At 33.0% G+C, this 27,600-nt stretch overlaps 1 protein-coding gene across 4 annotated transcripts in view; it reads right to left on the bottom strand.

The window, feature by feature from the left end:
* Positions 1-27,600, bottom strand: part of OSTN (osteocrin) — a 286,694-nt gene that overhangs the window by 11,199 nt on the left and 247,895 nt on the right. For 3 of the 4 annotated variants that reach the window (XM_074329513.1, XM_074329507.1, XM_019712618.2), the window contains exons 2-3: positions 16,074-16,172; positions 13,514-13,728 (exon numbers count right to left, since the gene is read on the bottom strand). In XM_074329513.1, coding sequence (XP_074185614.1) covers positions 13,514-13,728; positions 16,074-16,172 — 314 coding nt within the window. Of the gene's footprint in view, positions 1-13,513; positions 13,729-16,073; positions 16,173-26,983; positions 27,043-27,600 lie in introns of all 4 variants that reach the window. The other variant, XM_074329514.1, reaches the window with a different exon arrangement.

The raw sequence follows: 27,600 nt of genomic DNA, 5'->3' as shown, positions 1-27,600 counted from the left end.
GTACTTTAGAAGCCCCCTGTGTTCCCTCTCCCAAATTGCATGCACCCCATTCATGGCTCAGTCCCAGAGGTAATATGTAGACTGAATTTTGGTCTAATAATTCCTTTGATTTCCAGATAACCAATATGTATTCTTCAAAACTCTCTTGTTTAGTTTAGATCAGGGGTGTCCAAACTGCGGCCCGCGGGCCAACTGTGGCCCATGATCCATTGTTAATTGGCCCGCAGCAAATTCCAAAAATATATTTAGTTTACTTAAATAAACCAGGTGAGGCAATAGGTACTTCACCTCGAGTGAGCGGCCCAGCTGTTTGTGTATTTTACCGCATATGGCCCTTGGTGAAAAACGTTGAAAAAAGTTTGGACACCCCTGGTTTAGATGGTCCTAGAATTTTATTTAAAAGGTATCATGTATGAATTTTTCCTGATTTCTTTTAGCAAATATTATGTATTTTGAGATTTGTTTATGTTTGACTTGCATAGCTGCTGTTGCTTTATTTTTATTGCTGTATAATTATTTCATTGTATGAATATACACCAGTTTATACAGTCTATGGTGGATGAAAATTTGAGATATTTATTTTTTTTCTTGTTATTGTTATGTACTGTTCAGCTGAGAATGTTGTTACACATATCTATAGTACACACTTACGGATTTCATTACAGTATATTTTTTGGTGTAGAATTACTAGCTATGCCTGTACTTAATTTTATTATAAAGTGCCAGATTGTTTTCCAAATTGTGCCAATTTACACATCCAAGAGCAGAGTATGAGAGTTCCGATTGTTTCAAATCTACTCCAAACCTTGTACTCTGGATTTTTAATTTTGTCAATCTCATGTTTTGGTAATCTAATCATATCTCCTTGTGGATTTAATTTGCTTACCATGAATAGTAATGGAGTTGCTCACTTTTTCATTTGTTTATTGGTCACTTGGATTTCTTCTTTTGGAAATGCCTGTTCAGGTGTGTTGCCTAGTTTTTCTACAGGTTTTTCTTTTAATTATTGATTTGTAGGAGGGTTTCACATACTGTGAATATTAGATTGTCAGTTATAGGCAAACATCTTTTCCTATTTTTGGTTACTCTTCGTTATTGTGACTTTTACAAAGATCTTTAATGTTCTTAAATTTATCAATAATTTTACATTTTATTTATTAAATCACCTCTATTCCAATGTTATGAAAATACTCTCCTATGTCACCCTAAAATCTTTTCGAGGTTTGTCTTTCACATTTACATTTTTAACCCTTTTGAAATTATTTTTTTATTTATGGGGTAAGACAGGAGTCATGTTTCTTTTTTTTTCTATATCCATACATAGTTACTTAAAAATTTAGATTTAGCTTGTCAAGTTTAATGGGAAATCATTTGGCAGTTTTACTTGGGTTTTAAATTAAATCTAAGGCATAAATCAACTTGGAGATAACTGATATCTTTATAATATTGAATCTTACTATCCAAGATCATTTATTTAAGTTGTCTTTAATGCTTTCTCATACAATTTTATAATTTTCTCCATAAACACCTCCCATAGTTTATTGGGTTTGTTGTTTGTGATCTCATTTAAGAATATGTGCTATAAGTTTTTTAATATGTGTCCCTTACTAGGTTTTAAAAAAGTTTCTTTCTGTTGTTAGTTTACTGGTGATTTCAATCATGAATAGATGTTTAATTTTATTCAATGCTTTTTCTGCATCTATTCCGATGATATGGCTTTATTTCTTCAACTGCTTAACTCTATTGACTTTCTAAAGCAAGTCACCCTTATACTGTATTTTTTGATAAACCCAACGTGATAATGGAGTACAATCTTTTTATACATTACTGAAATTGTTTAGCTAATTATTTTGGTAGGAATTAGAATCTGTAGTCATTAATAAAGTTGTCCTGTAATTTTCTTTTTCAGTCTGTCCGTATATGGTTTTGGTGTCCAGATAATGCTATTCTCATGAAATGACGTGAGGACTGCACCTTCTTTTTTGGTTATCCTTTTGTTATTTATTTAACTATATCATGGTCGGAGAACATATTATGTATGATAAGCCTTTACACATTTTAAAGCTTATTGTGTTGACAGGCATTTCATTAATTTTAATAATTGTTTCATGTCAACTTATTTTTTCCTATAATTATTGATACACCACAACTCTTATTGATCCTGCTTATGGTTTTGAGTTCCAAGGAAAGAAACCTGGGAATTAGGGCATGGAGAATATTCCCTAAAAATATAGTCTGTATTGCTGCTACATCTTAAAGGGGAAATAAAATGATTGGTCCCTTTCAAGACGGGGCCAAAATATAGCTTTACTGACATTGAGTAATATGAAAAAAAGGGAGACTATGGTAATGGTTAATGGAAGATGTTCTTTTAAATAGTTCCATAATTTAGATTAAAATATGCAATTAATTCATTAATTTATACAATTTATAAATATAATAAAGCTTAGATGAGTATAGTAGTCAGGCTCGAGTAGTTCTACCATAATGCAGTCTTCTTTCAGATTTAAACAGGATTGATCTCTGTAACCAACAGCATATTGTGGAAATGACTGATGATGTGTGACTTCCAAGCCTAAGTAATAAAAAATATTGCAACTGCTGCCTTGCTTTGTTGGATCACTTACTCACTCTAGGGGAAGTAAGCTTCCATTTCCTAAAAACACTTTCACAGCCCTATAGAGAGGTTTATATGGCAATGAACTCAGGCCTCCTGCCAGCAGTGAGTGAGGAACTGAGACTTCCTGCTGTCAGCCATGCAGTGGGCCATTTTGGAAATGGATATCCTCAGCCCTGGTATAGCCTTCAGTTGACAGAAGCCCTAGCCAACTTTTTCACTGTATCCTTCGAGAGACCCTGAGCCAGGAGCACTCAGCAAGGTTTTTATGGCTTTCTGATGCACAGAAACTGTGTGAGAACACAAACGTTTATTTTTGTCTTATGCTGCTAAATTTTGGGCAACTTGTTTGCATAATAATACATATTTAATACAGTGAAATTTGAAGTGCTGTGGGATTCCATAAGAGAAGAGATCACACCCAATTTGGGGGTTCCAGGAAGAATTTACAGAGCATGTAGAAACAATAAAACAAATGGTGACCCCCTGAATCCTGCAATCTTGGTTATCATAATTTAAAAAAGTATAGAATTAAGAAATGGCTTTAGGAAGACAGAACTGTATGAGCTTGGAAGGACTGATATGTGAGGACAGACTAAACAGAAGGATTCAACAAGGCCCTGTAAAAAATGAAAAGGGAAATCATCAAAGTCCACAGAGTCATGTCTACATTTAAAAGAGACAATTAAGCTTCCAAATTCAAATTCCAGAATGTTAGAATGAAGGACCACATTAAGTTTGAGTGATGATGTTTTTGGAAGCCAATATACAATGTCTTTTTATCTGAACTCCACATTCAGAAACAATAGAGAAATAAGATATGAGTGATCAATGCATAGAAATCAACATGTTATTTTGATCAAACTGAGTGTAGAATATGACTTTAATCCTCGTTTAAAAGGACTTCCTTACATTTCCTCCTGAGATAGGATAGACTTACATGAATAGTCATAGTTATCCAATAAAAACAGGAAGAAGGGATGAGCTGAGCATGCTCAGTTGTTCCTCCCTGGGAAGGAGCGAATAAGAAGGTGGGGCAAGATACCAGTCTTCCCCTAACTGGAGCTCCTTTACATGGGAATATGAGACTGGGAAATATAAGGCTTAATAAATGGGATACATTTAGAATGATGAAAGAAAGTACTATTTCATAAGGAGAAAGTGGACTTATGACTGGGAATTCTATTTCAAAAGTAGTAATTCAATTTTAAACAAATTCCATTAAATTTATGATGATGGTTCTGACTAGACATGTTGTCAGCTTCTAAAGTATTATCCGTAGGAATGAGCCATATGAACAATCATTGAGAAACAAGCCATTAGTGCTAGAATTAAATAATGAAATATAAAGGGTTTAGTGTAAAGTAACCCAGGCATGTTTAATTTAAAAACTGCTGTAGATCTGTAGGATAGGAAAGAGAAAATCTTCATTTGTTTGGCTCATGAACCTCTTTGAGAATCTAATGAAACTTTTAAACTTCTATCTATGAAATGGATTTACACAAAAATGTCCTCTAGTATTTTCTTTTGTGGGGAGTGGGTCATGCAAATGTCAAAGCAATATACGGAATCAAGTATTATCCTTCTGGGGGAAGAGTTTTAAACCTTCATGTAGGAATAGGGAGGGTAGGGAGAAGAAACATAGGAATTTTCTCATTCTGTGATGTTGAGCTAGGGTGGGGAGAGGCAAGCAATAAAGAGCTATTACTATGAAAAATGGCCTAAGATCATTTTCCTCAAGGGAATTTCCTTCCTATGGTATAGCCAGACTTTTCAGCTAGGAGGAAGGAAGCATGGAAATAGGGCATCATATTCTGAATCATTTTTCTGTGTTTCTCACTCAGAAATGGGGCCATATTGAACTACCTTACCCTCTTTGACCATTACCAAATAGCTGGAAAGAAACAGCAAAAATCATGAGATACTCAGAGTGGCCGCGGTCTGTGGCATTGCTTCACAATGAATTAGAAAGGAAAATGGCAAGCTAGGATTTTTACCTTTAATTTTTGGGGCTGTCATCAAGAAGGGCAATCATATCTGACAGAGTGAAGCTCAGACTACTATTCTCAATGTTGTCTGAACTTCATGTCTGGCTTAGGATAGAAACATATATATCATTGGTACAGTTTTTCCAAAACTATTTATTCAGTGCATTCATTCTGATGAATCTCACTGTTCCTTGACTGGGACAAGTGCCTTATTCACCCACAACATTAATTTCTTTATCAGAAGCAGCTTAGTAAAGTGAAAGTCATTGGACTTGCAGTTAAGCAATCTGATGTTCTAGCTAGGTGATCTCAGGGAAATCATTTTCTCTCTCTGAAAATATACCAATAAAATGAGATAATATCTTTTTAGGGTATTATAGGAATTTAAAAAATTACAACAGAATGTTAAAATGGGATTATATCTTACTTTTGGTTGTGGTGTTCAAAAAGCTGAGGGGGATAAAAGAGTGGGATTTCCTTTTGTTTTCCAAAGTGAGGTGTTAGATTTATACGATATTTGCAAAAGAGGTTGCTACAAAATGGTTTTTCCAATTTTAATCCAATAAAAGGATTGATGTTGATTGGGTGAAGGAGAAGAACCTTTGAAGCACCTGCCTTTGTTTTTATCCAAGAAATAGGAAACAACTCCTACTGAATGGATTTGAAAGCATGTGGGTGAAGATAAAATTATTTTCTGATTATATCCTTTTCTTTCAGTTTAGTGGTTATAATATCAATGTTATGGAACACAGTGTTTATTGACCTGAATCTATGGAATGTGTGTATTTGTGTTAGGTATCTTCCATCAGCTCCCCAGATCCTCTCTCTGCCTTTTCTCACCCCACTTTCAGTCTGGGAAGCTAACTTCTCTGGATCACAGAAAATTTCCTGAGCTCGCTGCCTTTGGTTTGGTACAGGCAATGGGTGGCCTTGGCAGGAAAAACTAAAAAGGTGACAAGAAGTGAGGTAAGAATAATTTTCCCCTGACTCCTTCCTTACGAGATGACTGTCCTCTGACCCAAGGTCACTGCTCCGCTCAAGGTATCTGACTTCTCAGACCAGGGCCCCAGGCTGTTGTGCCATCCATTATGATTTGTCTGTATCCAGTTTTCTGCAAATAGTCTTGCTGTGAATAAACCCTTCTCAAATTTTCCTATTTCAAATGTACTGCCTGTTTCCTGGGCACCGTGACTGACATGGTGACATTACCTGCTTTGCCAATCTCAAAGTGTTAATAGGATAATTAAAGCTATAACAGTTGTGAAAATGTTTCTGTTAATTAAATGCAAATATAAAGTATTATTATTGTTGTTATTGTTTTTGCAAGGTATTTTCCATGTTATGTGAAGGAGGGAGGTAAGAAGACATGCTTTAGAAAAATTCCAGGCAAATTATCAACATCTTCTAATATTAATGGCTAGTAGGTACTATTTTGTCAGGAATATCATCATATCTGTTTCCTTGTATTTGCGTAAATAGGATGACCATTCATTAACTTCAGGCTATAAACAAGTGAATGGAATGAAGAAAATATTTGGGATTTTGAAGCATAGTTGAGTTAACTTTACCCTGAGAGTTGAAGTAATTTGCACATCCATCTGAAACTGAAGCAAGTGTCATATTCAGATGAAAAAATATATATTAATAATTAAAAATATATTAATAATATAAAATGGAAAACAGTAGATGGTACTTTGTTCATTTTAATATAGCTGACGTAGACTTTGCCTTGTTTAACTGTTTATATTTGTTTTCATTTTTATTTCCCCCAGCTGTTCATTCCTTCTTCCATTTTCATCTCTTATGGACCTTTTCAAAAGCAGAGCTTAAAATTTTTCTTTTCTGAATATTTTATAGTAACTGAAAACAAAACAATGCATTTCATATGCTTGAGTCTCAGAGTTTTAAAATTTGGACTTATGTATCATTGTAATTCAGGAATCCATGATTGTGGATGAGAAAATGTTGTATCTTTCGTTTCATTGCACTCTAATTGAAATACAGCATTTGCTTTAATTATGAAGGTAGAGAATAAATCAAAATAGTATTAGTAATACCTAGACCTCTGCGACAAATAAAAACCACAGATACATTCAGATCACATTTTCATCATTGCAGATACTTTGAAATTGTTTTTATGTTCAGTACTATTTGAAATTGTTTTTACCCCCATTTCTTAGATCTTATTTTATGTATTAATAAAGGAGCATATATATTGTCATATTACAAATTAATTGTTAAATAATTTGATAATTTTGTTTTTATATATTGCTAACCTTTAAACAGTCATGAATTTTATCCATTTAAAAATAATATTCTGAGGGGTGGCTGGATGGCTCAGTTGGTTAGAGCGTGAGTTCTTAACAACAAGGTTGCCAGTTTGATTCCCACATTGGTCAGTGAACTGCGCCCTCCACAACTCGATTGAAAACAACGGCTGAACTTGGAGCTGAGCTGCGTCCCCCCACAGCTAGATTGAAAAACAACGACTTGACACCATGGAAAAACACACTGTTCCCCAATATTCCCCAATAAAAAATAATAATAATATTCTGAGAAGGGATCCACAGGTTTCACCAATTGCCAAAGTGTCCCGTGACACAAAACAAGCTTATGAATCATGGAATGAAGTGATGGATAAGATCTTTAGGGCTACAATATGGAAACTGGATCTCAGACCTCTAACTTCTTGCTGAGTATGAGAAAATGGAAAATACATGCCTGAGAAGGAGAAAACTTGATGGCATGTACATGAAAACCACAGGTATTTATTATAAGCAACAAAGAAAGAGTTTGTGTACATTCATGCATGTTAAGGTAACAAGATAATTCCTGGTTTTGTAAAAAATTCAGAAACAAATAAGGAAAGACTAAAGCTATCTGGACTAAAGGATCAAAGCTATTATTTCATGTAACGTGTTAAAAGAGCAGCAAATAACCTTGGGTACAGCTCTGCCAAGCAAAATTCCTATAATTTTTTATGAACTTCCTTTTTACAAAATAGATGCTGCTAAATACATGAAAATTTTCATTTCAATCCTGTGATTTTATTATATATATATTTAAATAATGCTGAAACATCTTTGTATCGAATGATAGAAAAATTTAATCTTGTCTCGTTTGAGTTACCATTATACTTTGAAAAAAATCTAAAATTATTTTTATGTTAAAATTCAAGAATAAGTATAGAAATATTTTATGCAATAGCTATCACTTATTCCCATTGTTTTCCAAAATACAAATTTAATGTTTGCTTTAAGACCAAGAATAGGAATTTCTATATAAAAAAATGAATGTTAAAAAAAAAATCTCACAGGAAAACCCTTGGAATGTAATTTAAAGGAGTAACAGGTCAACTATCAAAAAATAAAAATTAAAAAAAGATAAAGAAATTACATACAAATAAGAAAATTATTAATTTGTATACATCTTTCTAAATAAATCCTAACTAACACAATCCTGACATTGAATGACACCTTTGTTAAGTCACAAAGTACAAAGAAGCAGTCTCTGTTTTCTAATTGCAGTCATGAAGTGAGATAAAGAATCTAGATTAGGGAAATTCTTCAATTTGTCAAGTTCGTGGGTAAACTTTTCTGCAAATGTGTTAACTGTCCTTAATACCTCCAACCTTCTGGAAGTAGTTGGAGGTGAAGGGAAAGGTAGAGAAAAAGTTGATTATTTTTGCAATTCTGTTTTACAGGTAATGTTGGGTTCTTCCTTCAAGAGACATATAATGCTGTTTTTCCTCTTGTGTTGTTGGCAGTAATTGGCGATCATTGTGTAGGTCCATCGTTTCATTAGGATTTGCCAAATAAAGATATGCTAATTCTATCATTTATCCACTTGAATAATTCTACCTCATCAACTAATTCTATCATTTCTTCATTGCATTAGCTGTTACATTTCTATAAAGAGAAAATACCACCTCATCTATTATTAGTTATTTAGTGGTGCAGTCTGCCAAAGAAAAGTAGGCTTAACGTTCTGTTTATTTACAAGTATTTCAAATAATGAATTGATAACTAGTAGTCTCCAAAGATGACTAATCAGTCTTTAAAACATCACTTAAAATTCAGAGTTTTAAACACATTTGATGAATTGTAGTTAAAGTGCTTATTGATTCTTAGATTGTTGTACTTTAGCCAGTGGGAACCTCTTCTAACTGGTTCTTGAGTCCTTTTGACCTGACCTTAATTATAGCAACCTTTCCTCTTCTCAGGCATGACAGGATACTCAAGCTCAATTTGTACATTTTCTGCCCCAACTCTCTAGTCCCTTTAAGTGAGAAATGATATTTAGAGATGTCAATTTGGGCACTAAATTACCCTTGGATAGGTGATGGTTTTGCAGAATTTTCAATGTACAGACTGAATTATGACCTCATACTAATAGTAATTCAGAAACATGAGTTCATATTAATATAAATGTTACATGGACATTTAAAAATCATGGGATATTTAAGTATCAGGAGTTTTTATTTTATTTAACATGTCCAACTTAAAACTTTATCACATTTTTAATCCATGTTCTGAAACTCAGTTCTTATTAGCACCAAGAATGGCAGAACTAGAATATCAAATAAAACTTAATTTGCTTTCTCCACAAAACACGATCAACAATCTCAGAATAGCAATACCAACAGTATAATTTCTCAAAATAATTTTAAGATTTGTTTCTTATATTTTTCATATATTTCACTAGGTATACACAGTCAAATTATTTTATATCATCACTTGGGGTAAATCTTAGTGGTACAGTAATGCCATCAACTGGAATATGTATGTTTAAGTGATTTCGTTTCATTATTTTTAATAGGTATAAAATGTTTCTTTTTTTGTTATATCACTTGTAAAATATTTAAATGGTTCCAAAGACAATACAAGGTATATTCAAATAAGTCTAGTTTTTATTTTTGGATCTCTTTACTCTGTTTTTAATCTTTCATTAAAGGTAACTACTTAGAAATATGTCATATTTATTTATTTCCTTACTTTTAAAATACAAGCATTTTTGTATTTGCATTACCATTTTTTAAACAGTGGTATACTATACTCACATTTATCCGTCTTTCTGTCACTAATTAACATCATAAATCTCACTCTGTAGCAGTACATAGAGATATCCCTCATTCTTTTTTATAGCTGTAAATAGTACTCTATTGTGTGAGTGGAATTGTTTATTCAACCATACCCCTTTTGATTAACATTTGTGTATTTTGCTGTTACAAATAGTTCTAAAGTGAATAGCCTTATGCACACTTTTTTAAACCATGCTTTTGCTAGTGAGAATTTTAAAAGCAGGAATTCTGAGCTAAATTATATGTACATATGTAACATTGCTGGATATTGTATTGCCACATTCACCTCCACATGGGTTCCATTTTTCATTCTAGTCAGCAACACATGGGAATACCTTTTCCTCTCAGTCTCACTAATTATTTTTTTCTTTTTTATGGAGTTTTGTCATCTTAACATGTAAAAAATAACATATCAGTAAAGTTTAATATGCATTTTTTCTCATTATGAGAATGGTTAGCATCGTTTTACATGGCTAAGAGTCATTTGCAATTTTTTCCCATAAACTATTTTTTACTCCATTTTTTATAGTTTTGTTCTTTTTCTTAATTTTCAAAAGTTCTTCATATACTAAAGATATTAACACTTTGTCTTTGATATGAGTTGCAAAGATTTTTCCAATTTATTGTTTTTCTTTTTACTTTCCTTTATAGTATCTTTTGCCATCGAAACTTTAAAACATGTAATCAAATTTATTTATTTTTTCACCTTATTATTTTTTTTTGAAATTTGCACCAGGCTTTGGAAAACTTTACCTATTTTGTCTCTGTACAGAAAGAATTTCACCAATGTTTCTTTTGTACCTATATGGGTTCATCTGTCTTTCACTTAAATTTCTGATCCATTTTGAATTTACCATAATGTATAGTTTGAGAATGGATAAATTTTATCTTTTTTTCCACATCCCAAAATCACTTCTTCAAAAGGTTTTTTGAATCTTTTTACTCACTAATATGAGATGCTCCTTAAAAAAAAATAAATCTTAAAGTTACATATATAATTGAGTTTATTTCTTGAACTTCTGTTTGTTTGTTGTTGTTGTTGTTGCTTTGTTTTTGTTTTTGTTTTTTATTCTTCACCGATGGCTGTCATTGTGCTTTTGAAAGAAGGGAAAATAAAATATTTAAAAATATTTGGTAGGGCTCTTCTTTCTTCTTCTTTTCAGGATTTTCCTGGCTATGCTAGTTTTCAATTCTTTCAAAAGATCTTTACAATAACGTCGTAAGCTCCAAAAAAGCTGATGGTATCTTTTGTTGGAATTGTATTGTTTGTAATTTAACTTAGGAACAGTTGATGTCTTTATGCTTTTGAGTCTTTTAATGCAAGATCATAGTATGTGACTCCATTTGTGCAAATCTACTTTTTGTTTTTTAGCATTATTTTTTATAGTTTTTCTCTTATGTTCTTTGAACAGTCTTTGTGAGCTTTATGTCTACACATTTTCCTATCTTTAGATGATTACAAATGAGGTCTTCTATCTTCTATCTGATTTCTGTTTGTATATAGAAGGGCTATTAGCTTTACATGGTTATGTTTTTCATATTTTTATCCAAATAGTTTTGTCATCTTAGTTTTTCCATTGATTATCTTGGTTTTCCAACTTGTCATTTGTAAATAAACATAGTTTTATTTCTTCCTTTCCAATTCTTATGCCTTTAAATGTTTCCTGTTGTCTAGACATATTTCTAAATTGTATTGGAAATATGGTTCTGGTTTTTTGTTGTTTTTGTTGTTTCTCATTTTAGTAAAGTTTCCAGTATATTTCACTATGAAGCAAAATAGTGACTTTTGGGCTGAGAAACACACCACACACACACACACACACACACACACACACACACAGCATGTCAAGAAAGTATCTGTCAATTCTTATTTTGTTCACTTTTTAAAAAATATGACTAAATGTTAGACTCTGTCAAATACCTTTTCTGCCATCTTTGGATATGATCACATGCTTTTTCTCTTTACTCTATTACTATGATAGATCATATTGAAGGAATTTCTTATATTGAATTACACTTTCCTGGAAAAAACCCACTGGTTAAGACATGTTATATTTATGCAATACGTATTTGGCATATATGCTTCTATGCTATTATGAATTCACATATATTTATATGTAACATTTACATATTGATTTTCAAATTATTTAGTAGTTGCAAGAACCAGAATTCAAAGAAATAATATTTATTAAAAGATACAATATTTTCTCCACTTATCCCTTAGATTTCTATGGCTTTCTTTATAATTGCTCTTTAAACATAACTCATCTTATGTTATAACTCAAATTATGTTATACTTTATTATAAATATTTCTATGTTTCTTATTAGATGTGGTTTCTTTGAGGGACAGAGACTATAGTTTCCTCCTTTTCTTTCACCACAGTCCAATACAGTGCCTAGAACATAAATGCAACTAATTTGTATTTCTTTACTTAAAATAGGGTCTGGATTTCAAAATACAGGTGTGAGATTATTTTTTAAGTAGACTAAATTATAGTCGCAAAGTGATGATTTCATTTTCTAGTGTCGCTTTGAGAATCATTCAGAACAGAAGTCTAGCAAATTGCATCTTGTATGCTGAGACTCACTGAGCATACAAAGTCATGCGCAAGCATAAATCCTAGAACTCCAGATAACCAGGCCAAGACTGAAACAAAGGATGTGGAGATGAATGAACAAAGAAATGGGGTGCCAGATTATGAAGTCCTTCATAGGGTTTCATTAAGAAGTTTGCTTTTACTTTGTAAGCAATGGGAAATTTTCACAGAAAGATTTTTGTGTTAGATGATCTCTGTGGTAGAAGAATAAAGGATATATTCATGATAAAGGGATGGTGATAGTGGTGGAAGTGGAGATGAGGAAAGACAAGAGAAATAAAAAATGTGGAAAAGATAATTTAGGCCAGAATTAAGAAAGCCTTAAGAGGAAAGGATATTCTGGAAATATTTAACATATAAAACAAATAGAATTTAGAGAATTTAGTGAAAAATAGAATATTCATAGTGAGCAGAAGAAATCCTATTGAGCAAAAGGAATCTTAGTAAATTCCCCAAATTCTAGACTTTGGTAATTGAATGGCCTCTTGTGCCATTGCTAATATGAAATTTATAGCGTGAGGAACAGATATGGAGGGGGTAGAAAAATGAAGTGTTTGGAATGAGTGTTTCAAAGTACTATCAATGACTAAAAGGACATTTACTTTAATTCTATTATTATAATTAGCAATTTATAAAGTTCTCATTTGATTTTTTGTGAAGGTAGGGAATTTTCCCCATTTTACAGATAAATACGTTAAAGATCACAGAGGGTAAGATTCTGTACAAGTTACATGACTAGAAAGCATCAGAACTTTGACTTAAACACACTTGTTCTGACTCCAAGTTCTAAGAAAGCACTACGTCTTGGTATAGGAAAATTGAATCATTCACATAATTGGAAAGTTTTGTATCATGGGTAAATGAAAAATGGTGTTCCTGTTGCTTCTAATAAACAGAAAACTCAATTCACCAGAACGTGTATCCCATAGCTCACTTCCTAAATGATGTAATGTCTTACAGTAAGTATTTTATATATGTATGCAACAGAATCTTTCTCAGGAAACATTATGACAAAAGTATGAGTTCATGCATACTCTAGCAATCATTTTGCTCCCTAAACAGTTATATCCAAAACCAATCTATTAAACTCACAAGTTAGCTAACACACTATCAGATCTGCTTACATACAAGGTTGTTGTTTTTAAAATTTTTATGTGGAATTCTCTGTTTCTGAACCCCAAATGGAAGAATTAGAAAATGAAAATATTTCTTCTCCAAATGCTCACTTACCTCTGTTTACCTTTGTGATCTACGGAGCCAGCGGAGAGTCTGTCCAGGGGAGAACCAAAACCAGAGAAGCTCCTTTTCTTCTTTGTTTCAATCACATCATTCTCCAGAGATACAAGTTCGTCGAGAAGCATGAGTTTTGCTGCCAGATCAGTAGCTGATTTTTCTTCCCTGGCTGTGGGTGGTGACTGCACATCTCTGACTCCAGAATCAAAAACCTATTGGGCAAGCAAGGTGATTCCATTCATTAAGAAAAAGAAACCTCAAGTACGTGCAATCATCTGCCCTTGGCTTTTGCTATCCTTAGCTGACATGCCTGTCAGGAAACTTGATCTCTTGTGGAGTTACCATTCAGAGAGAAAGACTGTGGGGACAAAAACACATAGAGGTAGGTATACCCACAGGAAATTAAAGGAAAACCAAGCCAAACACAAACACACATTTACCAAAATTCCAAGACTGCCTCTAAAATTTAGTACATTAACTGGTCATTCTTTCAGATTCTTTTCCAGTTTGCATCTTTCCTTATCATTGCCATAGCACTTTAGCTGTATGTCTTTAATCACTGCTATATGTTCCTTTGTATTAGAATGGTTACAATATATTTGTACTGTAAAATATATATTATTTTGTCAGTAACTTGAAAGCAATGACTATGTCTAAGTAGTCTTTTATTTGCTCTATTCAGTGCCTATCCCAGTATTTTGCTTAGAGTTGGTACTCAATAAATGTGTGATAAATATTTATTGAATTAATTTTGAATTAAACTAAACTTCATGATTTTTTTTCACCACTTATTCATTCCTTATTGATTGAAGCCACTAAGCGTCCACTATGTACCAGGTTCTGCATTAGGCCTAAGGGATAGAAAAATGAACAAAATCCAGTCTTTGCCCTCAGGGAGCTTACCATCTCCATTTGTGATTTATTAACAGGAATTACCAAGTGTCTGCAATGAATCAGAGCTATACCAATGACTTTATTGTCCAATGTAAAATTTCTTACCTGTTTATTTGTCTGTTATACATATTACCACTTTGTCTACATCGCAAAAGTGTGGGTGTCCAGTTTGTGAAGTTTGTCTTTTCGTTTCCTAGACCCAATCACAGTATTTTTTTAAATGCTCCTACTAACAACTTTGAGTTATTGTGCAGGCCAGGAAGTGCAGGCCAGGAAGGCCAGAAAGAACCCGAGAATATCCCCTATGGGAAGAAACTTAGCTCCAGGGATCTCTTTGCTTTTCCCCTTTAATTAAATTCTCCACATGCCAGGTTCTTGGTTTCTTTTTCTTTACTTCCTGCCTTTCTTCTTGAATTATTTTTTCCATTTTCTTATTTTCTCCAATAAAACAAAAGAGTAGTGATTTCCAAGCCTTTTCAGCATTGACTCCAGCAACTCTCTTTTGAAATACTTACAATCTGACACATAGACTCAAAGCTACCGAGGCCCCTGTTTTCCAAACCAATCAAATCTGCAATAAATCTGGTCAGTTCTTCCTGGGAAATCTCTCTTGTTTCTTCTCTTTCTGATTCCCATCAGTAGTGACTTTTATCAGGTCTTCTTCACTGCTTAGGGTACACTCTTAATCACCTAATAACTTGTTTTTCTAGCTTTTCTATCCCTCTCTTTTCTATCGTAACCTGAATATTGCCACAAATTATCCCTCAACACCACTTTCATATAAAAAGAAAATTAAGATTCTCTTACAGCTCTTTGTTACTTACAGTGCAAATTCCACAATACGGTTCCAAACTCCTCTTAAAACCTCAATTTCTATCACTTCCTTAGATAAGACTGACAACAGAAACTGGAGAAGGGAAGAATGCTATAATCATGAAAAGAAACTCTAAAGTGCAGGAGACAAACATTCAAAGGGCAAAGATAGATCTTTTATTATCTTTCAGAACGTCCTCCAAAAAATGTCATTTGTACAAAACAGAGTTTTGTTTCTCTTTAAAAATATTAGTAAATCTCAAAAAACATTATAGAACTCATACAAAACTTGTTCTTTGGTAAATGCATTTCAAACTCTCACTTTATGTTATTTAAGAAGTACAAGAATATGTATTTCTAAGAAGATCAAATAAACCAAATTAGTTTGTCTTTCTGTGAAGATGTCTTCACATTTCTTTTCCTTTGTACTTTAGTCATGGCAGGAGGAAAACATTTGTGCAGTAACAAGAATTTTGGCCAAAACTACTCAAATTTTGACATGTAAATAATTTCAAATTTCACATGAAACACTTTAACTTTATGTAGTTGATTTAATTATAAATTTGGCGGAAATAAAAATAAATTCTTTCTTATGATTTTTTAATTTTTGTTTAAGGAATGCATATCTTTGTTTTCACTTCCAGGTTTCCATTTTTTTTTTTTTTTTAAATTCCTGTTTTTCTCTCATTCCACAGTGAGGACATGACAGAAAAAAAAGACAAAGCTGACTTCCTTGATTTTGTATTATCAAGCCATCTCCCTATTTGTAGCAGCACCTGCTTCTGACATTAGTAGAAATGACTTATGTTCATACATAGCATATAGGGTCCTTTACGTGGGTTTCCATTACCTCTGTTGCTGCATCCACTGAGAGCACTTTGCCTGAGCTCCACAACATCAATGTCACAGCCAGGATCAAATGTGCACTTGCCAATCTCCAGTCCAGCATCTAATGGGCATATACATCATGGTTAATATTTATTAGTTTGGCATATAAAGATAGAAAACAAAACTCCAATACAGCTTGTTATATGCCAATGATAAACCATATTATTCAGCTTCTATATGCTGCAATGCACTTTTTCAAAACTTAACTACTAGTTTATACAATCTGTCAATCTCCCAGAATGAATTCTATCAAGGCTTCATTTCCATGGAAAAATAGATTGGTGTTATACAGCTATCATCATAATTTCATTCAAAGTAACCCAAGTCTGAGAAAAATTTGAGTTTATTGTTTGACTGTCTAATTTAGGGATTACAGACTCACATACTTAAGGGGAAATGAATAAAATTGGTCAGGTATGACAGAATAAGGCCTGGTGAGGTCTGTGGTGAACCAGAGAGAATGTGCTATGTCTAAAAGGATTTAAATTCAAAATATCGAAAATACCACAGACCCAATAGGAAAATATCTTTATGATTTGTGATATGTAAGGATTTCTTAAGCAAGATTCAAAAGGTATATCCCTTGTAGAAAATATTGTCAAATTTCATTATATCAAAATTGAAAAGTTCTGTATGATAAGCTACAGTAAACAAAATAGAAGACAAACTGCAAAATGGACTATACTTACAACAGACACATAGAAAAGAAAGATTAGCATTGGGAAAATTTAAATAACTCTGACACATAAAATTCTAAAAATAGACACACAAGTAAAAATGGGCCCAAGTATATAAGGATATATGTATCTGTAAGTTCATAGCCTCATTATTTATAATAGTAAAAAACTGGAATCAACCCAAGTACCCTACTCAAGAGAAATGGATTTATTGATTAAGGTATAGTCATGCCATGGACTTAAAACAAATGACTTAAATATATATGGATCTACTCTTAAAATAAATGACCTAAGTGTTATGTGGATTTACATGCATAGATTTGAAAAAGACAGTTTTGAGGGAAATTAGAATTTCTAGAAAAATACATATGATGTGCTACCATTTATCTAAATTGGAAATATTTTGAAATCTATACATATACATGAATGGAACTAGATTTATGACTGTGATTGCCTCTGGGGAGAGTGGGAAGTAAATAAGAATATGAGGAAACATAAGGGACTGAATTTTTATCTATATATATATTATAAGGAAATATGTCAAAATATTAACATTTGTGATAACTACAAAGATGTCATTTACACATTTAAAAAATATTACAAACCAATATCCATCCAATTAAAGCTTATGTATGGTCTATATCAGGCCTGCTGGCTGCCAGTGCAGCCTCTCGTAAGGGGGAAGCCCTGTCCGACAGAGAGACTGTCACAGGCTGTGAGTTACAACAGAATGGGCTTGCCTTTGCCTTCTGCATAATATGGGCTATCTTTTACGAATGAGAAATCTCAGTAAACTTCTCTTTCCTTTTTAACAAATCATTTAGAAACCTGCTGGGAACAAAAAGAAAGGGATGCTAGGATGGATCTGAAGAATCGGATTTGTGTCTTGTTTTTGCTTTAGTATTAGTGTGACCTTGGGTTTGTATCATTCAACTTACTTGAGCTTTATTTTCCATATTTGTGAAGTGAGGAGTAATTCTTACTTTAGAGGAGCTTTGAGATAGTATAACTGATTCATGTATAACTTTTTTTTCTTAATCTCATATAGTGTTTATAATGTGTAAGTGAAAAGAACATATAAAAGGTATTACTAAATATTTCATTAGTAACTACATTCTCTTTGGTGTGATCCAAGATTTTCTTTATGACACTTTCTAAAACTATTGTTACTGTGAAACCTCAGTGTAGATTTCAGTACTAAATATTTCAGTGCTACAATATAGACAAATATATAACTATAAACAGAGCAGCATCTGTATTAGCCATGTATATTAAGACTTACAATGGAAACAGAATATTTTACCATTGTCTATTACATTTACTTGTGAAATATAATCTTAATTTGCATATAATGTAGTCTCAATTAGTTCTTCATGATGCCCGCACTTGATCTATTTTGGAATTTTGTCACGTAATGTCAGTCACTAGCTGCTTCTCTGTATTTCATCCTTTCTGGAAGAGGGCGTCCTTTCTGTATTTCATCCTTTCTGTGTTCTAATCCTGACAAATTCATATTTGAGCTCAGTGTTTTGGTAAATATAAAAAAAAACCACACCCAATAAGTCATGATTGTATCTCTAAATTGAGACAGGAGAAAAATAACAAAAAGCAATGCAACATTATATGGTAAAAAGACGAACCCAAAACTGTATTGCCTATTCCTTTAGAACGTCAGCCACTGAATCATATTTTTTCTTTCTGATTTTGCTGATGCCTCTTTCACTTTCCTTAACAAAAAGGAAGCTATATTAAAGTCATAACTGTATTTTAAAAATTATCTCATATTGCTGGCATATCTCTCTTTAAAAAAAATAGCTCTCCCATTCAAAGGTAAACTACAATTGTGATGTTTTTCTTCCTCATTTTTTATCACATTAAAAACAGTTTACAAAGTATGAAATTGCCCAATTTTATAAGTCTTTCCATGTGGATTTCCTTTAACTATTTTTATGCACATTTTACTAACCAGGTTTCTCTTCATCTCTGCCGATCTTATGAATGGCACAGGATGATGGGTGTTTATAATATTGATGATTATGTCTGAAGCCTATATTTTTATGCTTGGGTGTATGTAGGAAAAAAGTCATAATGTATCATCTTACAGATAACCACATCCTGATTATTTGGATAGGGAGATGTAAAAATAAATGCTGAGTTTAAATACACACATTTAATGGTTTAAAGCCATGCTTGTAGTGAGTTAACCAAAGGCCAAGTTCCTAAATATGGCATTTGGTACACTAATGAAAACAAACACCCTGGCACCTGCCACACAAAAGACATTTGATTAACTAGTTGAAGCTGATTGCTACAAAATTAGAAACAGAGGAAATTATAGGGGAGGGAAGGAAAAGACTAGGTTCAGCTCCATTTCCCTATTTTGTTGATAGTGGATAAATATAGCCCATGATTTAAAAATCTGCTCAGCCCTATGTACACTCCAGATCACAGAAAGAACACTCAAAGGATGTTCATTGTGTGAATACAACAAAGTGGATGTGTTTGCAATTTTTTCAGACCACCAGTAATTTTTATTGAGTAATTTTTTGAATAATATTCCTTTGGGGAGTGAGGAACTTTAAAGGAGACAGTGGGCATGAGACCTGCCTTAAAAGAGTTGGTATGTATTTCATTTTTGGCCAGTTGGTCTACTACGTACATGCACTTTCACTTTTTAAGTAATACTATTGAATAAATAAACATCTTATATTGTGTAACATCCTAACCTTTGTATAAAAGACTTCATATTGAAGAACTCATTATATCTGGAATGGATCCTCCATTCTGTGGCTGGAGTGGTAGTAGAGGGAGCAAGGTGGGGAGGTGTGAAGTTTTGTCATTTAAGTTGAGGAAACAACATATATTATATATTCCTTTAGAACAGTGACAGTGCATATTGACATAATAAAGGCTCTGAAAGTCCTATAGTAAAGTAAGTGATTTCACTATATTTAAACCAGAATTAAATAACAAGTCTGTTAAAATGAAGAAAGATGATTGCATTATTTGAGAATCAGTGCTGCAATGAGGCATTGTTACTGTGAAAAAAATCCATTAAGTAGGTTGGGAAAAAGATTGAGAATCACTGATCTGGAAAAAAAATAAAAAAGAATAAGGGGAAGTGTTAGAGTAAGAGAGGATTAAGCTAAAAAAGAGAAGCAATATTAGTTAGTATTTGATCTAATGTACTTTATAACTAGTTCAACTTTTAAACCATCTGCCTTTGAGGACTGGTATTGAAGAAAAACAAAGTACTCAGATGATTAAGGAAATGCCTCTTGAACAATATCTGACTTATGGGTACTAGATTTAACCATTAGACACTCATAAGAAGACTGAGTTTGAGGTGAATATTGACAACTTCTGGGAATATTTATTTACTCTAATTTTTTAACTGGAAACAATTCAAAATAGACTCTACCTACCCCTATTTACAATAAAAATAAAAAAAATAGAGGGATTCATTAAAGCTAAAGGACTTAAAAAGTAGTTCTTTTTTTTTTTTTTTAATCCTCTCTTCACACTTTGACAGAGCAGACATTTAAGTGAGATATATTAGCACATGGTATAGCACATTGTGTTGTAAAGGACCCCTCGTTCGGACACTATGAAACGACCGTGTGCACCTGCCCAGGATCTTCTCTCTCTGAAAACGATGTCTTCTAGGCAAGAGGTGAGGCAGCTTGGCTTCTCAGTAAATCTATAAAACAGAGTAAGTTCTTCAGCATACCCTTTACCCTGCCCCATAAGTTATAGTCAACCAAGGCCCTTTTCATAATAGAGAAAAGCATTAGAAACAGTAACTAACAGAGTAACTATAATTTTTTTAATTTTATTTTACAAGAGGGCCTAAAAGAGAATCAATGCTCTCTGTGTGGCTCACTGTAATAGAAAGAGACCTGATATAGAAAATGTGAGACTAAGTTTCTACCTTGGTTCCGTGGCTATTTTACTGTCGGACCTTAGGCAAAACTTCCCTCTGTAGACAGAATAAAATGGGGCGGGTCCAACTGATCTCTAAAGCTGCTTCTAGCTTTTAAAAAGTCTATTGGTGAAGATGGTTCTTTTCTGTTGGAAGTGCAGACACCGTAGGAGATGACAATAACTGGTGAATATTTAGGTAGGAAAACCTTTTTGCTGTCCCTCAAAATCATTGGAGTCTACGTGTAAGATTGAATCTAGGTTTTGACATAAATGTGCTCATCTTGAATTTTCTAGCTGAAAGGAGGGGACCCCAAATTTTTAATTGTAAGATATCATTTCGGGTAAGAGATCCCATTTTGTAAATGTATTTTAAGAAAGAAAAAGCACTACCAATTAAATTATGACATGCTATTAAGTGTAAGACTCATTCTAATTTCAGAAATGTTAAATGTGCATCAGAATGGATGAAATATGGCACATCTATTTATTTTCAATTTTTTTCTCATCTTGTTTAAGTCACTTTCCTCAATTCCCCCATACTTTCAAAACAAAATTTGTTGGAGCTGAAATTCCAATGTCATAGCAGGCAGTTATAACTCTCAGAGAAAGAAAGGATGGTACAATATTTAACGTATTACCAGGTAAAAAATTTTTTAAATTACATAATTAATATGGAAAATTTTAAAGATTTGATTGAGTTCCTATTTCCCTGCATTTAGAGTTAACAATTTGTCTGTCAAGGTAAAAATCATCATTTAAACATTTTCACAAGGTAAAATAATTATTTAAATAAATCACAAATGTTAGTATTAGTAGATACAAAAAAAAATTAGTGGATACAAAAATAGGAATTTTTGGTAATAGGAATTTTAAGATATCTGAAACTACCACCAAATATCACATACATTCACATATATACATATAATTTACACATAATGTTGCTACAAAAATCTTCTTTAGATGAACTAATAAATACTTAAAAATGAAAGTTGTTCTGTCAATGAATAGGTATTCAGCATAAGAAGATTATTTCTGTGATGGTGAGGAAAAACTAAGAATTGAGCAGAAGCATAGGGATAAGTGTCCTTGCTATACTATTTATTGGCCTGGTGACCTTGAATGAGATGCACAAACTGTCAAAATTGTCGAATAAAACTCACGTTATGAATTCACAAAATTTTAATAATTAACTTTAGTTCATTTAAAATTATGTGATTAATTTACCAATAGTACAAATCATTATGGATTTGGCCTAGGTTTGTTAACTAAGAGCAATAAAAGTATTTACTTTTATATTTCATGTTATTTACTAACAATGTATAAAGATATACACTCATCTGTATAAAAACATTGTATCATTTTTCTTATTATTATATCATAGGTAAAAATTTTTCAGTGGGAACTCTAAATTGCGCATGAAAACATTTTGTAAACTATAAAGTAACGTAGAAAGATTAATGACATAGTATAAAAGTAATTATTACTGAGCTGAAGGCAAGTCTCTGAAGCTAAGTCCTTCCAGGACAAATAAAGCTTATACTCAACAACCACCTTGGGAATTTCAGGCCACTTATAGAGACAATTTGCAAAACTTATGTTAAAAAACTGAGAGGATACCTTACAGTTTGACATTATAATCTTGATATTATAGTTCAATGAATGACATTTAAACGGGGTATTTAAAGTTTTTCTCATTTTCTTTGATGAATGAAGCAACCAGGTACTTGAGACACTTGCGGCTGGAAAGCAGAGGCAAGGATTTTGCGCTTTCTTCTTTATTGATGTTGTGATTCCACAGCTTTGGTGAAATCGGCTCCACAAACAAAGGAACTGAGTGAGGCTATAGCACTCAGAACTTTAGAAGTAGGGAATTCGTTTCCAATCCTTATTAACTCAAATAAGAAATTTAAAATCACTGAGGATTTCATCCGAGAACAATTGAATTACAACTACATGTGAGCTATACTAATGGTGTGTCGCCATTTGTTTAAAATTCTCTTTGCGAAATTTGTTACTTTCAGTAAATTGTGTGATGGGCATTTTGCTTTAAGTTTTGGGTATGGTCCTGAAAGGAAGGTGCAAATTGAGACAGACGAATTTAATGTTTCCCGTGTTCTTTTTTTAATTAAAGTATCAGGAATGTGTTCTTTCCCATTTCTCACTGCTCTTCAATCAGCAGCAGTAAATTTTCCAAAGTCACTAAACCAGTTAGAAGAAAAGCCAGAACAACAACTTAACATTTTCAGACACTCAGTTTCATATTCCTTCAAGTATAACCTATTTGTGGAAGTATAAAACATTTTTCCATCTCCAAAACAAATTGCTTATAAAGTGAAGTATTTATGGATGAGGTGTTCTTAATGTGGAAGACACCTGCATTTGAAAATGACTTTCCCTGAATGCTACAAATCAGGAAAAATGATAATTTACTAGTATACATGTGTTAACTGATTTTATCCTATTTGGCACCATTTTCATTCTTTTCCCAGACACGATTGCCTTCCAAAATTATAAAATCTTGTTGTTAAATATCTCTATTTTTATTCTATTTGGAATTTTCAATCATACTGCTGGCATCTTCCTTGCAAAAATTTAAGAAGGACGTAACCTACAATGACACTTTAAAGGAAGATCCCATTATTAAAAAGCCAAGGTATGTACGTTTAAGAAAGTATTTAGTTGTCAGTGTAGTCTCCTTGAGGATAGGAACTATGTCATGTTCGCCATTGTATCTGAGCACCCAACAGAATGTCTTGTATGGAGTCCACATTTTGTGTTGAATGAATACATGAAGCAGCCTGATGTGGTCGTAAACACGAATACAGGTCAGATATTAACATTCCACTTTTATTGGCATGAAAACCAGTCTTAAACAAGGAGAGAGATTTGCCCAAGTATTATACCTACAGTAATATGTGATAAAGTTCATGCCAGAATCCCAGTATGTCTATTAATGTTTCACATCACAAATTCTCATTCTAATGAAAGGGACATGCATCAATATTCCTGAATAATTGTCTCAGTAGAGTTCAAGATTTCTCCTTATCAAACATTAATTTGTGCTTAGATCCTTGAATTATTACAAGTTTCTTGATATAAAACTGTGTCGCCTAGAAATAGAAGAGAACTTTGTGTATGATTGGATACAACTCTGTTAAGGGTATTAGTTGTTTAATTCTAATCATGTATCTTTAAAACTATTGCAGACTTGCACATGACATGCCACTTGGTCATTTGATACACAAGAAATTTTTATGTGTTATAAGGCAGTTTTCAAAGGGTAAAGTTGGATAAATGCAGTTAAATAAGGCATATTATATATATACACATATATATGTATATGTATACATATATATGTGTATATATATATATATATATATATACATATAAAAGCCTCAGCATACATAATATGGAATATCACCACCTCCTTCATCCTTTATCCCACTTTGTTCTTATATATAATATTAAATAAAATATCATTTTACATTTTAATTATACTCAAATAGCCAATCTAATCAATGAAACAATATTTTCTAAACTGCAAATGAAGGACCAAAATATAAATTTTATATTAACAACAGGACACATTTATTAGGTATACACTGTATATCAGCTACCAAGGACGTAAAAGTGAATAGACACTCTCCCTGTCCTCCAGTTGCTCAGCCTGGAACCCCCTCCACCATCTCTCTGCCAGGGATGTCCTCCTGCAATATCAGACTCTTCTAAAATGCTTCCATTTCCTTTAAATACAATTTTTGTAAATAACGTGTTTTTTTTTTTAACATTTACAAGTACTTTAGTATTCTGAAATCCATTTACCTCCTTCCATCCTCATAATAGTCACATTAGATCTATATAGAAAATGTAATTCAATTTTTTTTAATAGATGAACTGACACAACCTGGGTTACTTTAAAATCCTGGTCTCCTAACTCCTGGTAATGTGTCGATACTTTCTAATACAACAAAGTAAGTTAGTAGAAAGAGGTTGATTGGCCCTTAAGTTATGGAGACCTAGTATGACCCTTGACTAGGCATGTTCTTAGCTTCTTTGGTTTAATATCTTTATCAGGAAAATGTGGCAAAGACAGTCTATAGGTCTATTACAAGGATTAGAAATAATACAGGTAAAGCTATTGGCACAAAGTAGTTATTCCATAAATAATAGCTATCATCCTGATATTGCCTTTTAAATATGACAACTTTTCAAAACGTTTCTACTTTTTTATTGTTACGGAAAAAAAGCAAAACCTTGTTTTTATCCTCATTCATTTTAAGAACAAAATTAGTCCTTAAAATCTAGAATTATGATAGTGATACACAATAAAATATAATAAAGTAATATTGAGTGGGGGAAGGAAATTCCACCAAAAAGAGTTACAAGTGTCAATCACTCTAACACTTGGTGTTAAGTATATTACACATTATCATTAATTTCAACCATAATATTTCTATGAATATATTAGCATACAACTATAGAGAATATCTTAATGGGAAGAAAACAAGGGAAGAAAATAAGGGAAGAAATCTCAGTTATACTCAAAACATAATTATTCTTCAAGCTCTAATTATATTAACAAGAGTGAATTTTTAGTTGCATTTTATTATAATTATATGTAAAACGTATGTTTTATTTTATAGTTCATAAGCTACCTTTATTGACTTCAATTTTTTAAAAGTCATGGATTATGTTGTTGGAATCAGAATTTTCACATAGTTTTTGTAATATTGACAATATAGCATAGTCAGATTTGTGTCATGGAAGCAGAGCCACCACAGGTTTTATGGGAATTAAGGACTTTGTTACAGGAACTAGACTTTACTCAAGCAAGGGAGCAGCTGGAAGGGGATGGGCTGTGAAGAAGGCAGACGGAGAGAGGACATCACTTTCAACCCTTTTGGAGTCCTGGTGTGGATGGAGAGCTCAGAGCTTGAGGGAAATGTGACCGTCACCGTGGGGCCACAGGGATGCCCATGGAGAGGTCCACAGGGGACCACAGCTATGACTTTGTGGGTTAGCAGCTAAGTTGCTGGTGGTGGGCTGGATGATATTTTAAAAATTAATTTTTTTCACATGTTTAGAGACTTATGTGTCATAGGAATATAGAATCTTAGAAAGGAAAGGGATGCTCATTAGAAATCATCAAATTGAAACCCTCGATAGATGAAGAGAGTGAGGCTCAGAGACAATTCACTTGCCCAAGGGAGAGGAGATGAAGGGGAGATATAAAATGGATGAAGAGGGGGAGGCATGACAGAGGAGCTGTTCCTGGAGGGAGCAGGTGCTTGGTGCTGAGGTCTGAGCTGATGGGGCATCAATAAGGGAGAAGGGGCAAGGCTGGGCAACAGCTCGCTCAAACCACCCAAGGCACCAGGCAATTCCTGGCAGGCGGTGCTCTCCACTGCTGCAGAGAGGTACCCTGAGAATGGGTTAGAGGAGAGGTGAACTCAATTAAAATACCTCTGATCAGAGAGATCTTCGGAAACAAGGGAGGTGACCTGGCTAGAGATGTGTCTAGGGCTAGGAGAGAAGCTGTGCTCACTTTTTGTATTCCCACTTACTCCAGTGTTACTGAGGGGAGAAGTCATGCCCAGGAGGTTGAGTGAAAGCTGCTCAAGTCAGGACTGAGATGAGAAGACTGGTTTCCTGACTCCAAAGCCTGTGTTACTCCAATGGCACCACTGAATCTAAGCAAAAGTGGTCTGGTGGGTAGGGATCACAGAAGATGAAATATTGGCATGGAGGTTAAATTAGATGATGTCTAAAGATTAACCCCAAGATTTTCTTATACTGGGTGTTCATTCTCTAATACAGGGAAAACTGCTGATATAGGAGCTTCCCCAGGTCATTCAGACATGCAGTATCTCGGCATTTCTAGTTCTTTTTTCTCTTTCAATAATAGAATATTATTTAGCCCTACCATGTATTTAAGCCCTGCCTGAAGTGGCACAACTATGTACTGACAGAGTTGGGGCAATATTTTGGGATTGCTTACTTTGAATTCTATTCCTTTAAGACATGCTCAATTAATCTAATTTTATTATACAGATATTTAAATCATTGAACGTATTTGAACAAGAAGTTAAAGTTACAGCCCTGAGGTCCCCAAACCTACTCTACTAAACATATCAGCTTCTCTACTGCCCATGATTCATTATATGGTAGAAGAATCAACTCAAAACCCTATTAAATAAGGGAGAGAAAGCAAATGCCAACCTTAAATACCTTAAATAACTTATTGAATGAAGCCATAGTGCAATTTACTTACAAAGAGGAGACGTGAATTCTTATCTACGGGAAGCTCTCCTTAGAAAAGTTCTATGATTGCTGAAGGATATACCAAAGTAAAGAGAAAACACAAAATGTGTCTGATGTTTTTGAGGAGACCATTAAATATAATATTATCAATTCTATAGCTTATTAAAACCATCACAAATCATTGTTAAAATTAATTAATTTCTAGAAGGATAACTCAGAAACAAATAATCATATTTCTAAATCTATAGAATCTATTATTGTAATTTGAAGGAGCAATTGTTTGCATTTCTAGAACTGAATTTACTGAGTGTTCACTACTTCCATAGAACAAAACCTGAAACAAAGTTTTAAATTTGTTCTTAAAGAGAACTCAAATGTATGTTTCAGATTAACTCTGAATTCAATCATCTAACAGCAAAAGCACTCCAAATACTGAAGAACAGACATGATATAAGTCTACTCTAAGCTGTTATTAATATCATAGTTGCATATTTGAGTTTTATAAGAAGGAAAACAGAGGATACTTCAGATTTAAAGAATATAGAATTTGACTTATTTAGGATATTTCTTTGGCTCCAATTTCAATAGAAATAAAGATAAGATTAAAAACTTTCTTTCCTACATAGT

The sequence above is a fragment of the Rhinolophus sinicus genome, linkage group LG01, assembly GCF_036562045.2.
Source record: "Rhinolophus sinicus isolate RSC01 linkage group LG01, ASM3656204v1, whole genome shotgun sequence".
Classification (NCBI taxonomy): domain Eukaryota; kingdom Metazoa; phylum Chordata; class Mammalia; order Chiroptera; family Rhinolophidae; genus Rhinolophus; species Rhinolophus sinicus.
Note: the sequence above shows the minus strand (reverse complement) of the source record. Positions and strands in the feature narration are given on the sequence as shown.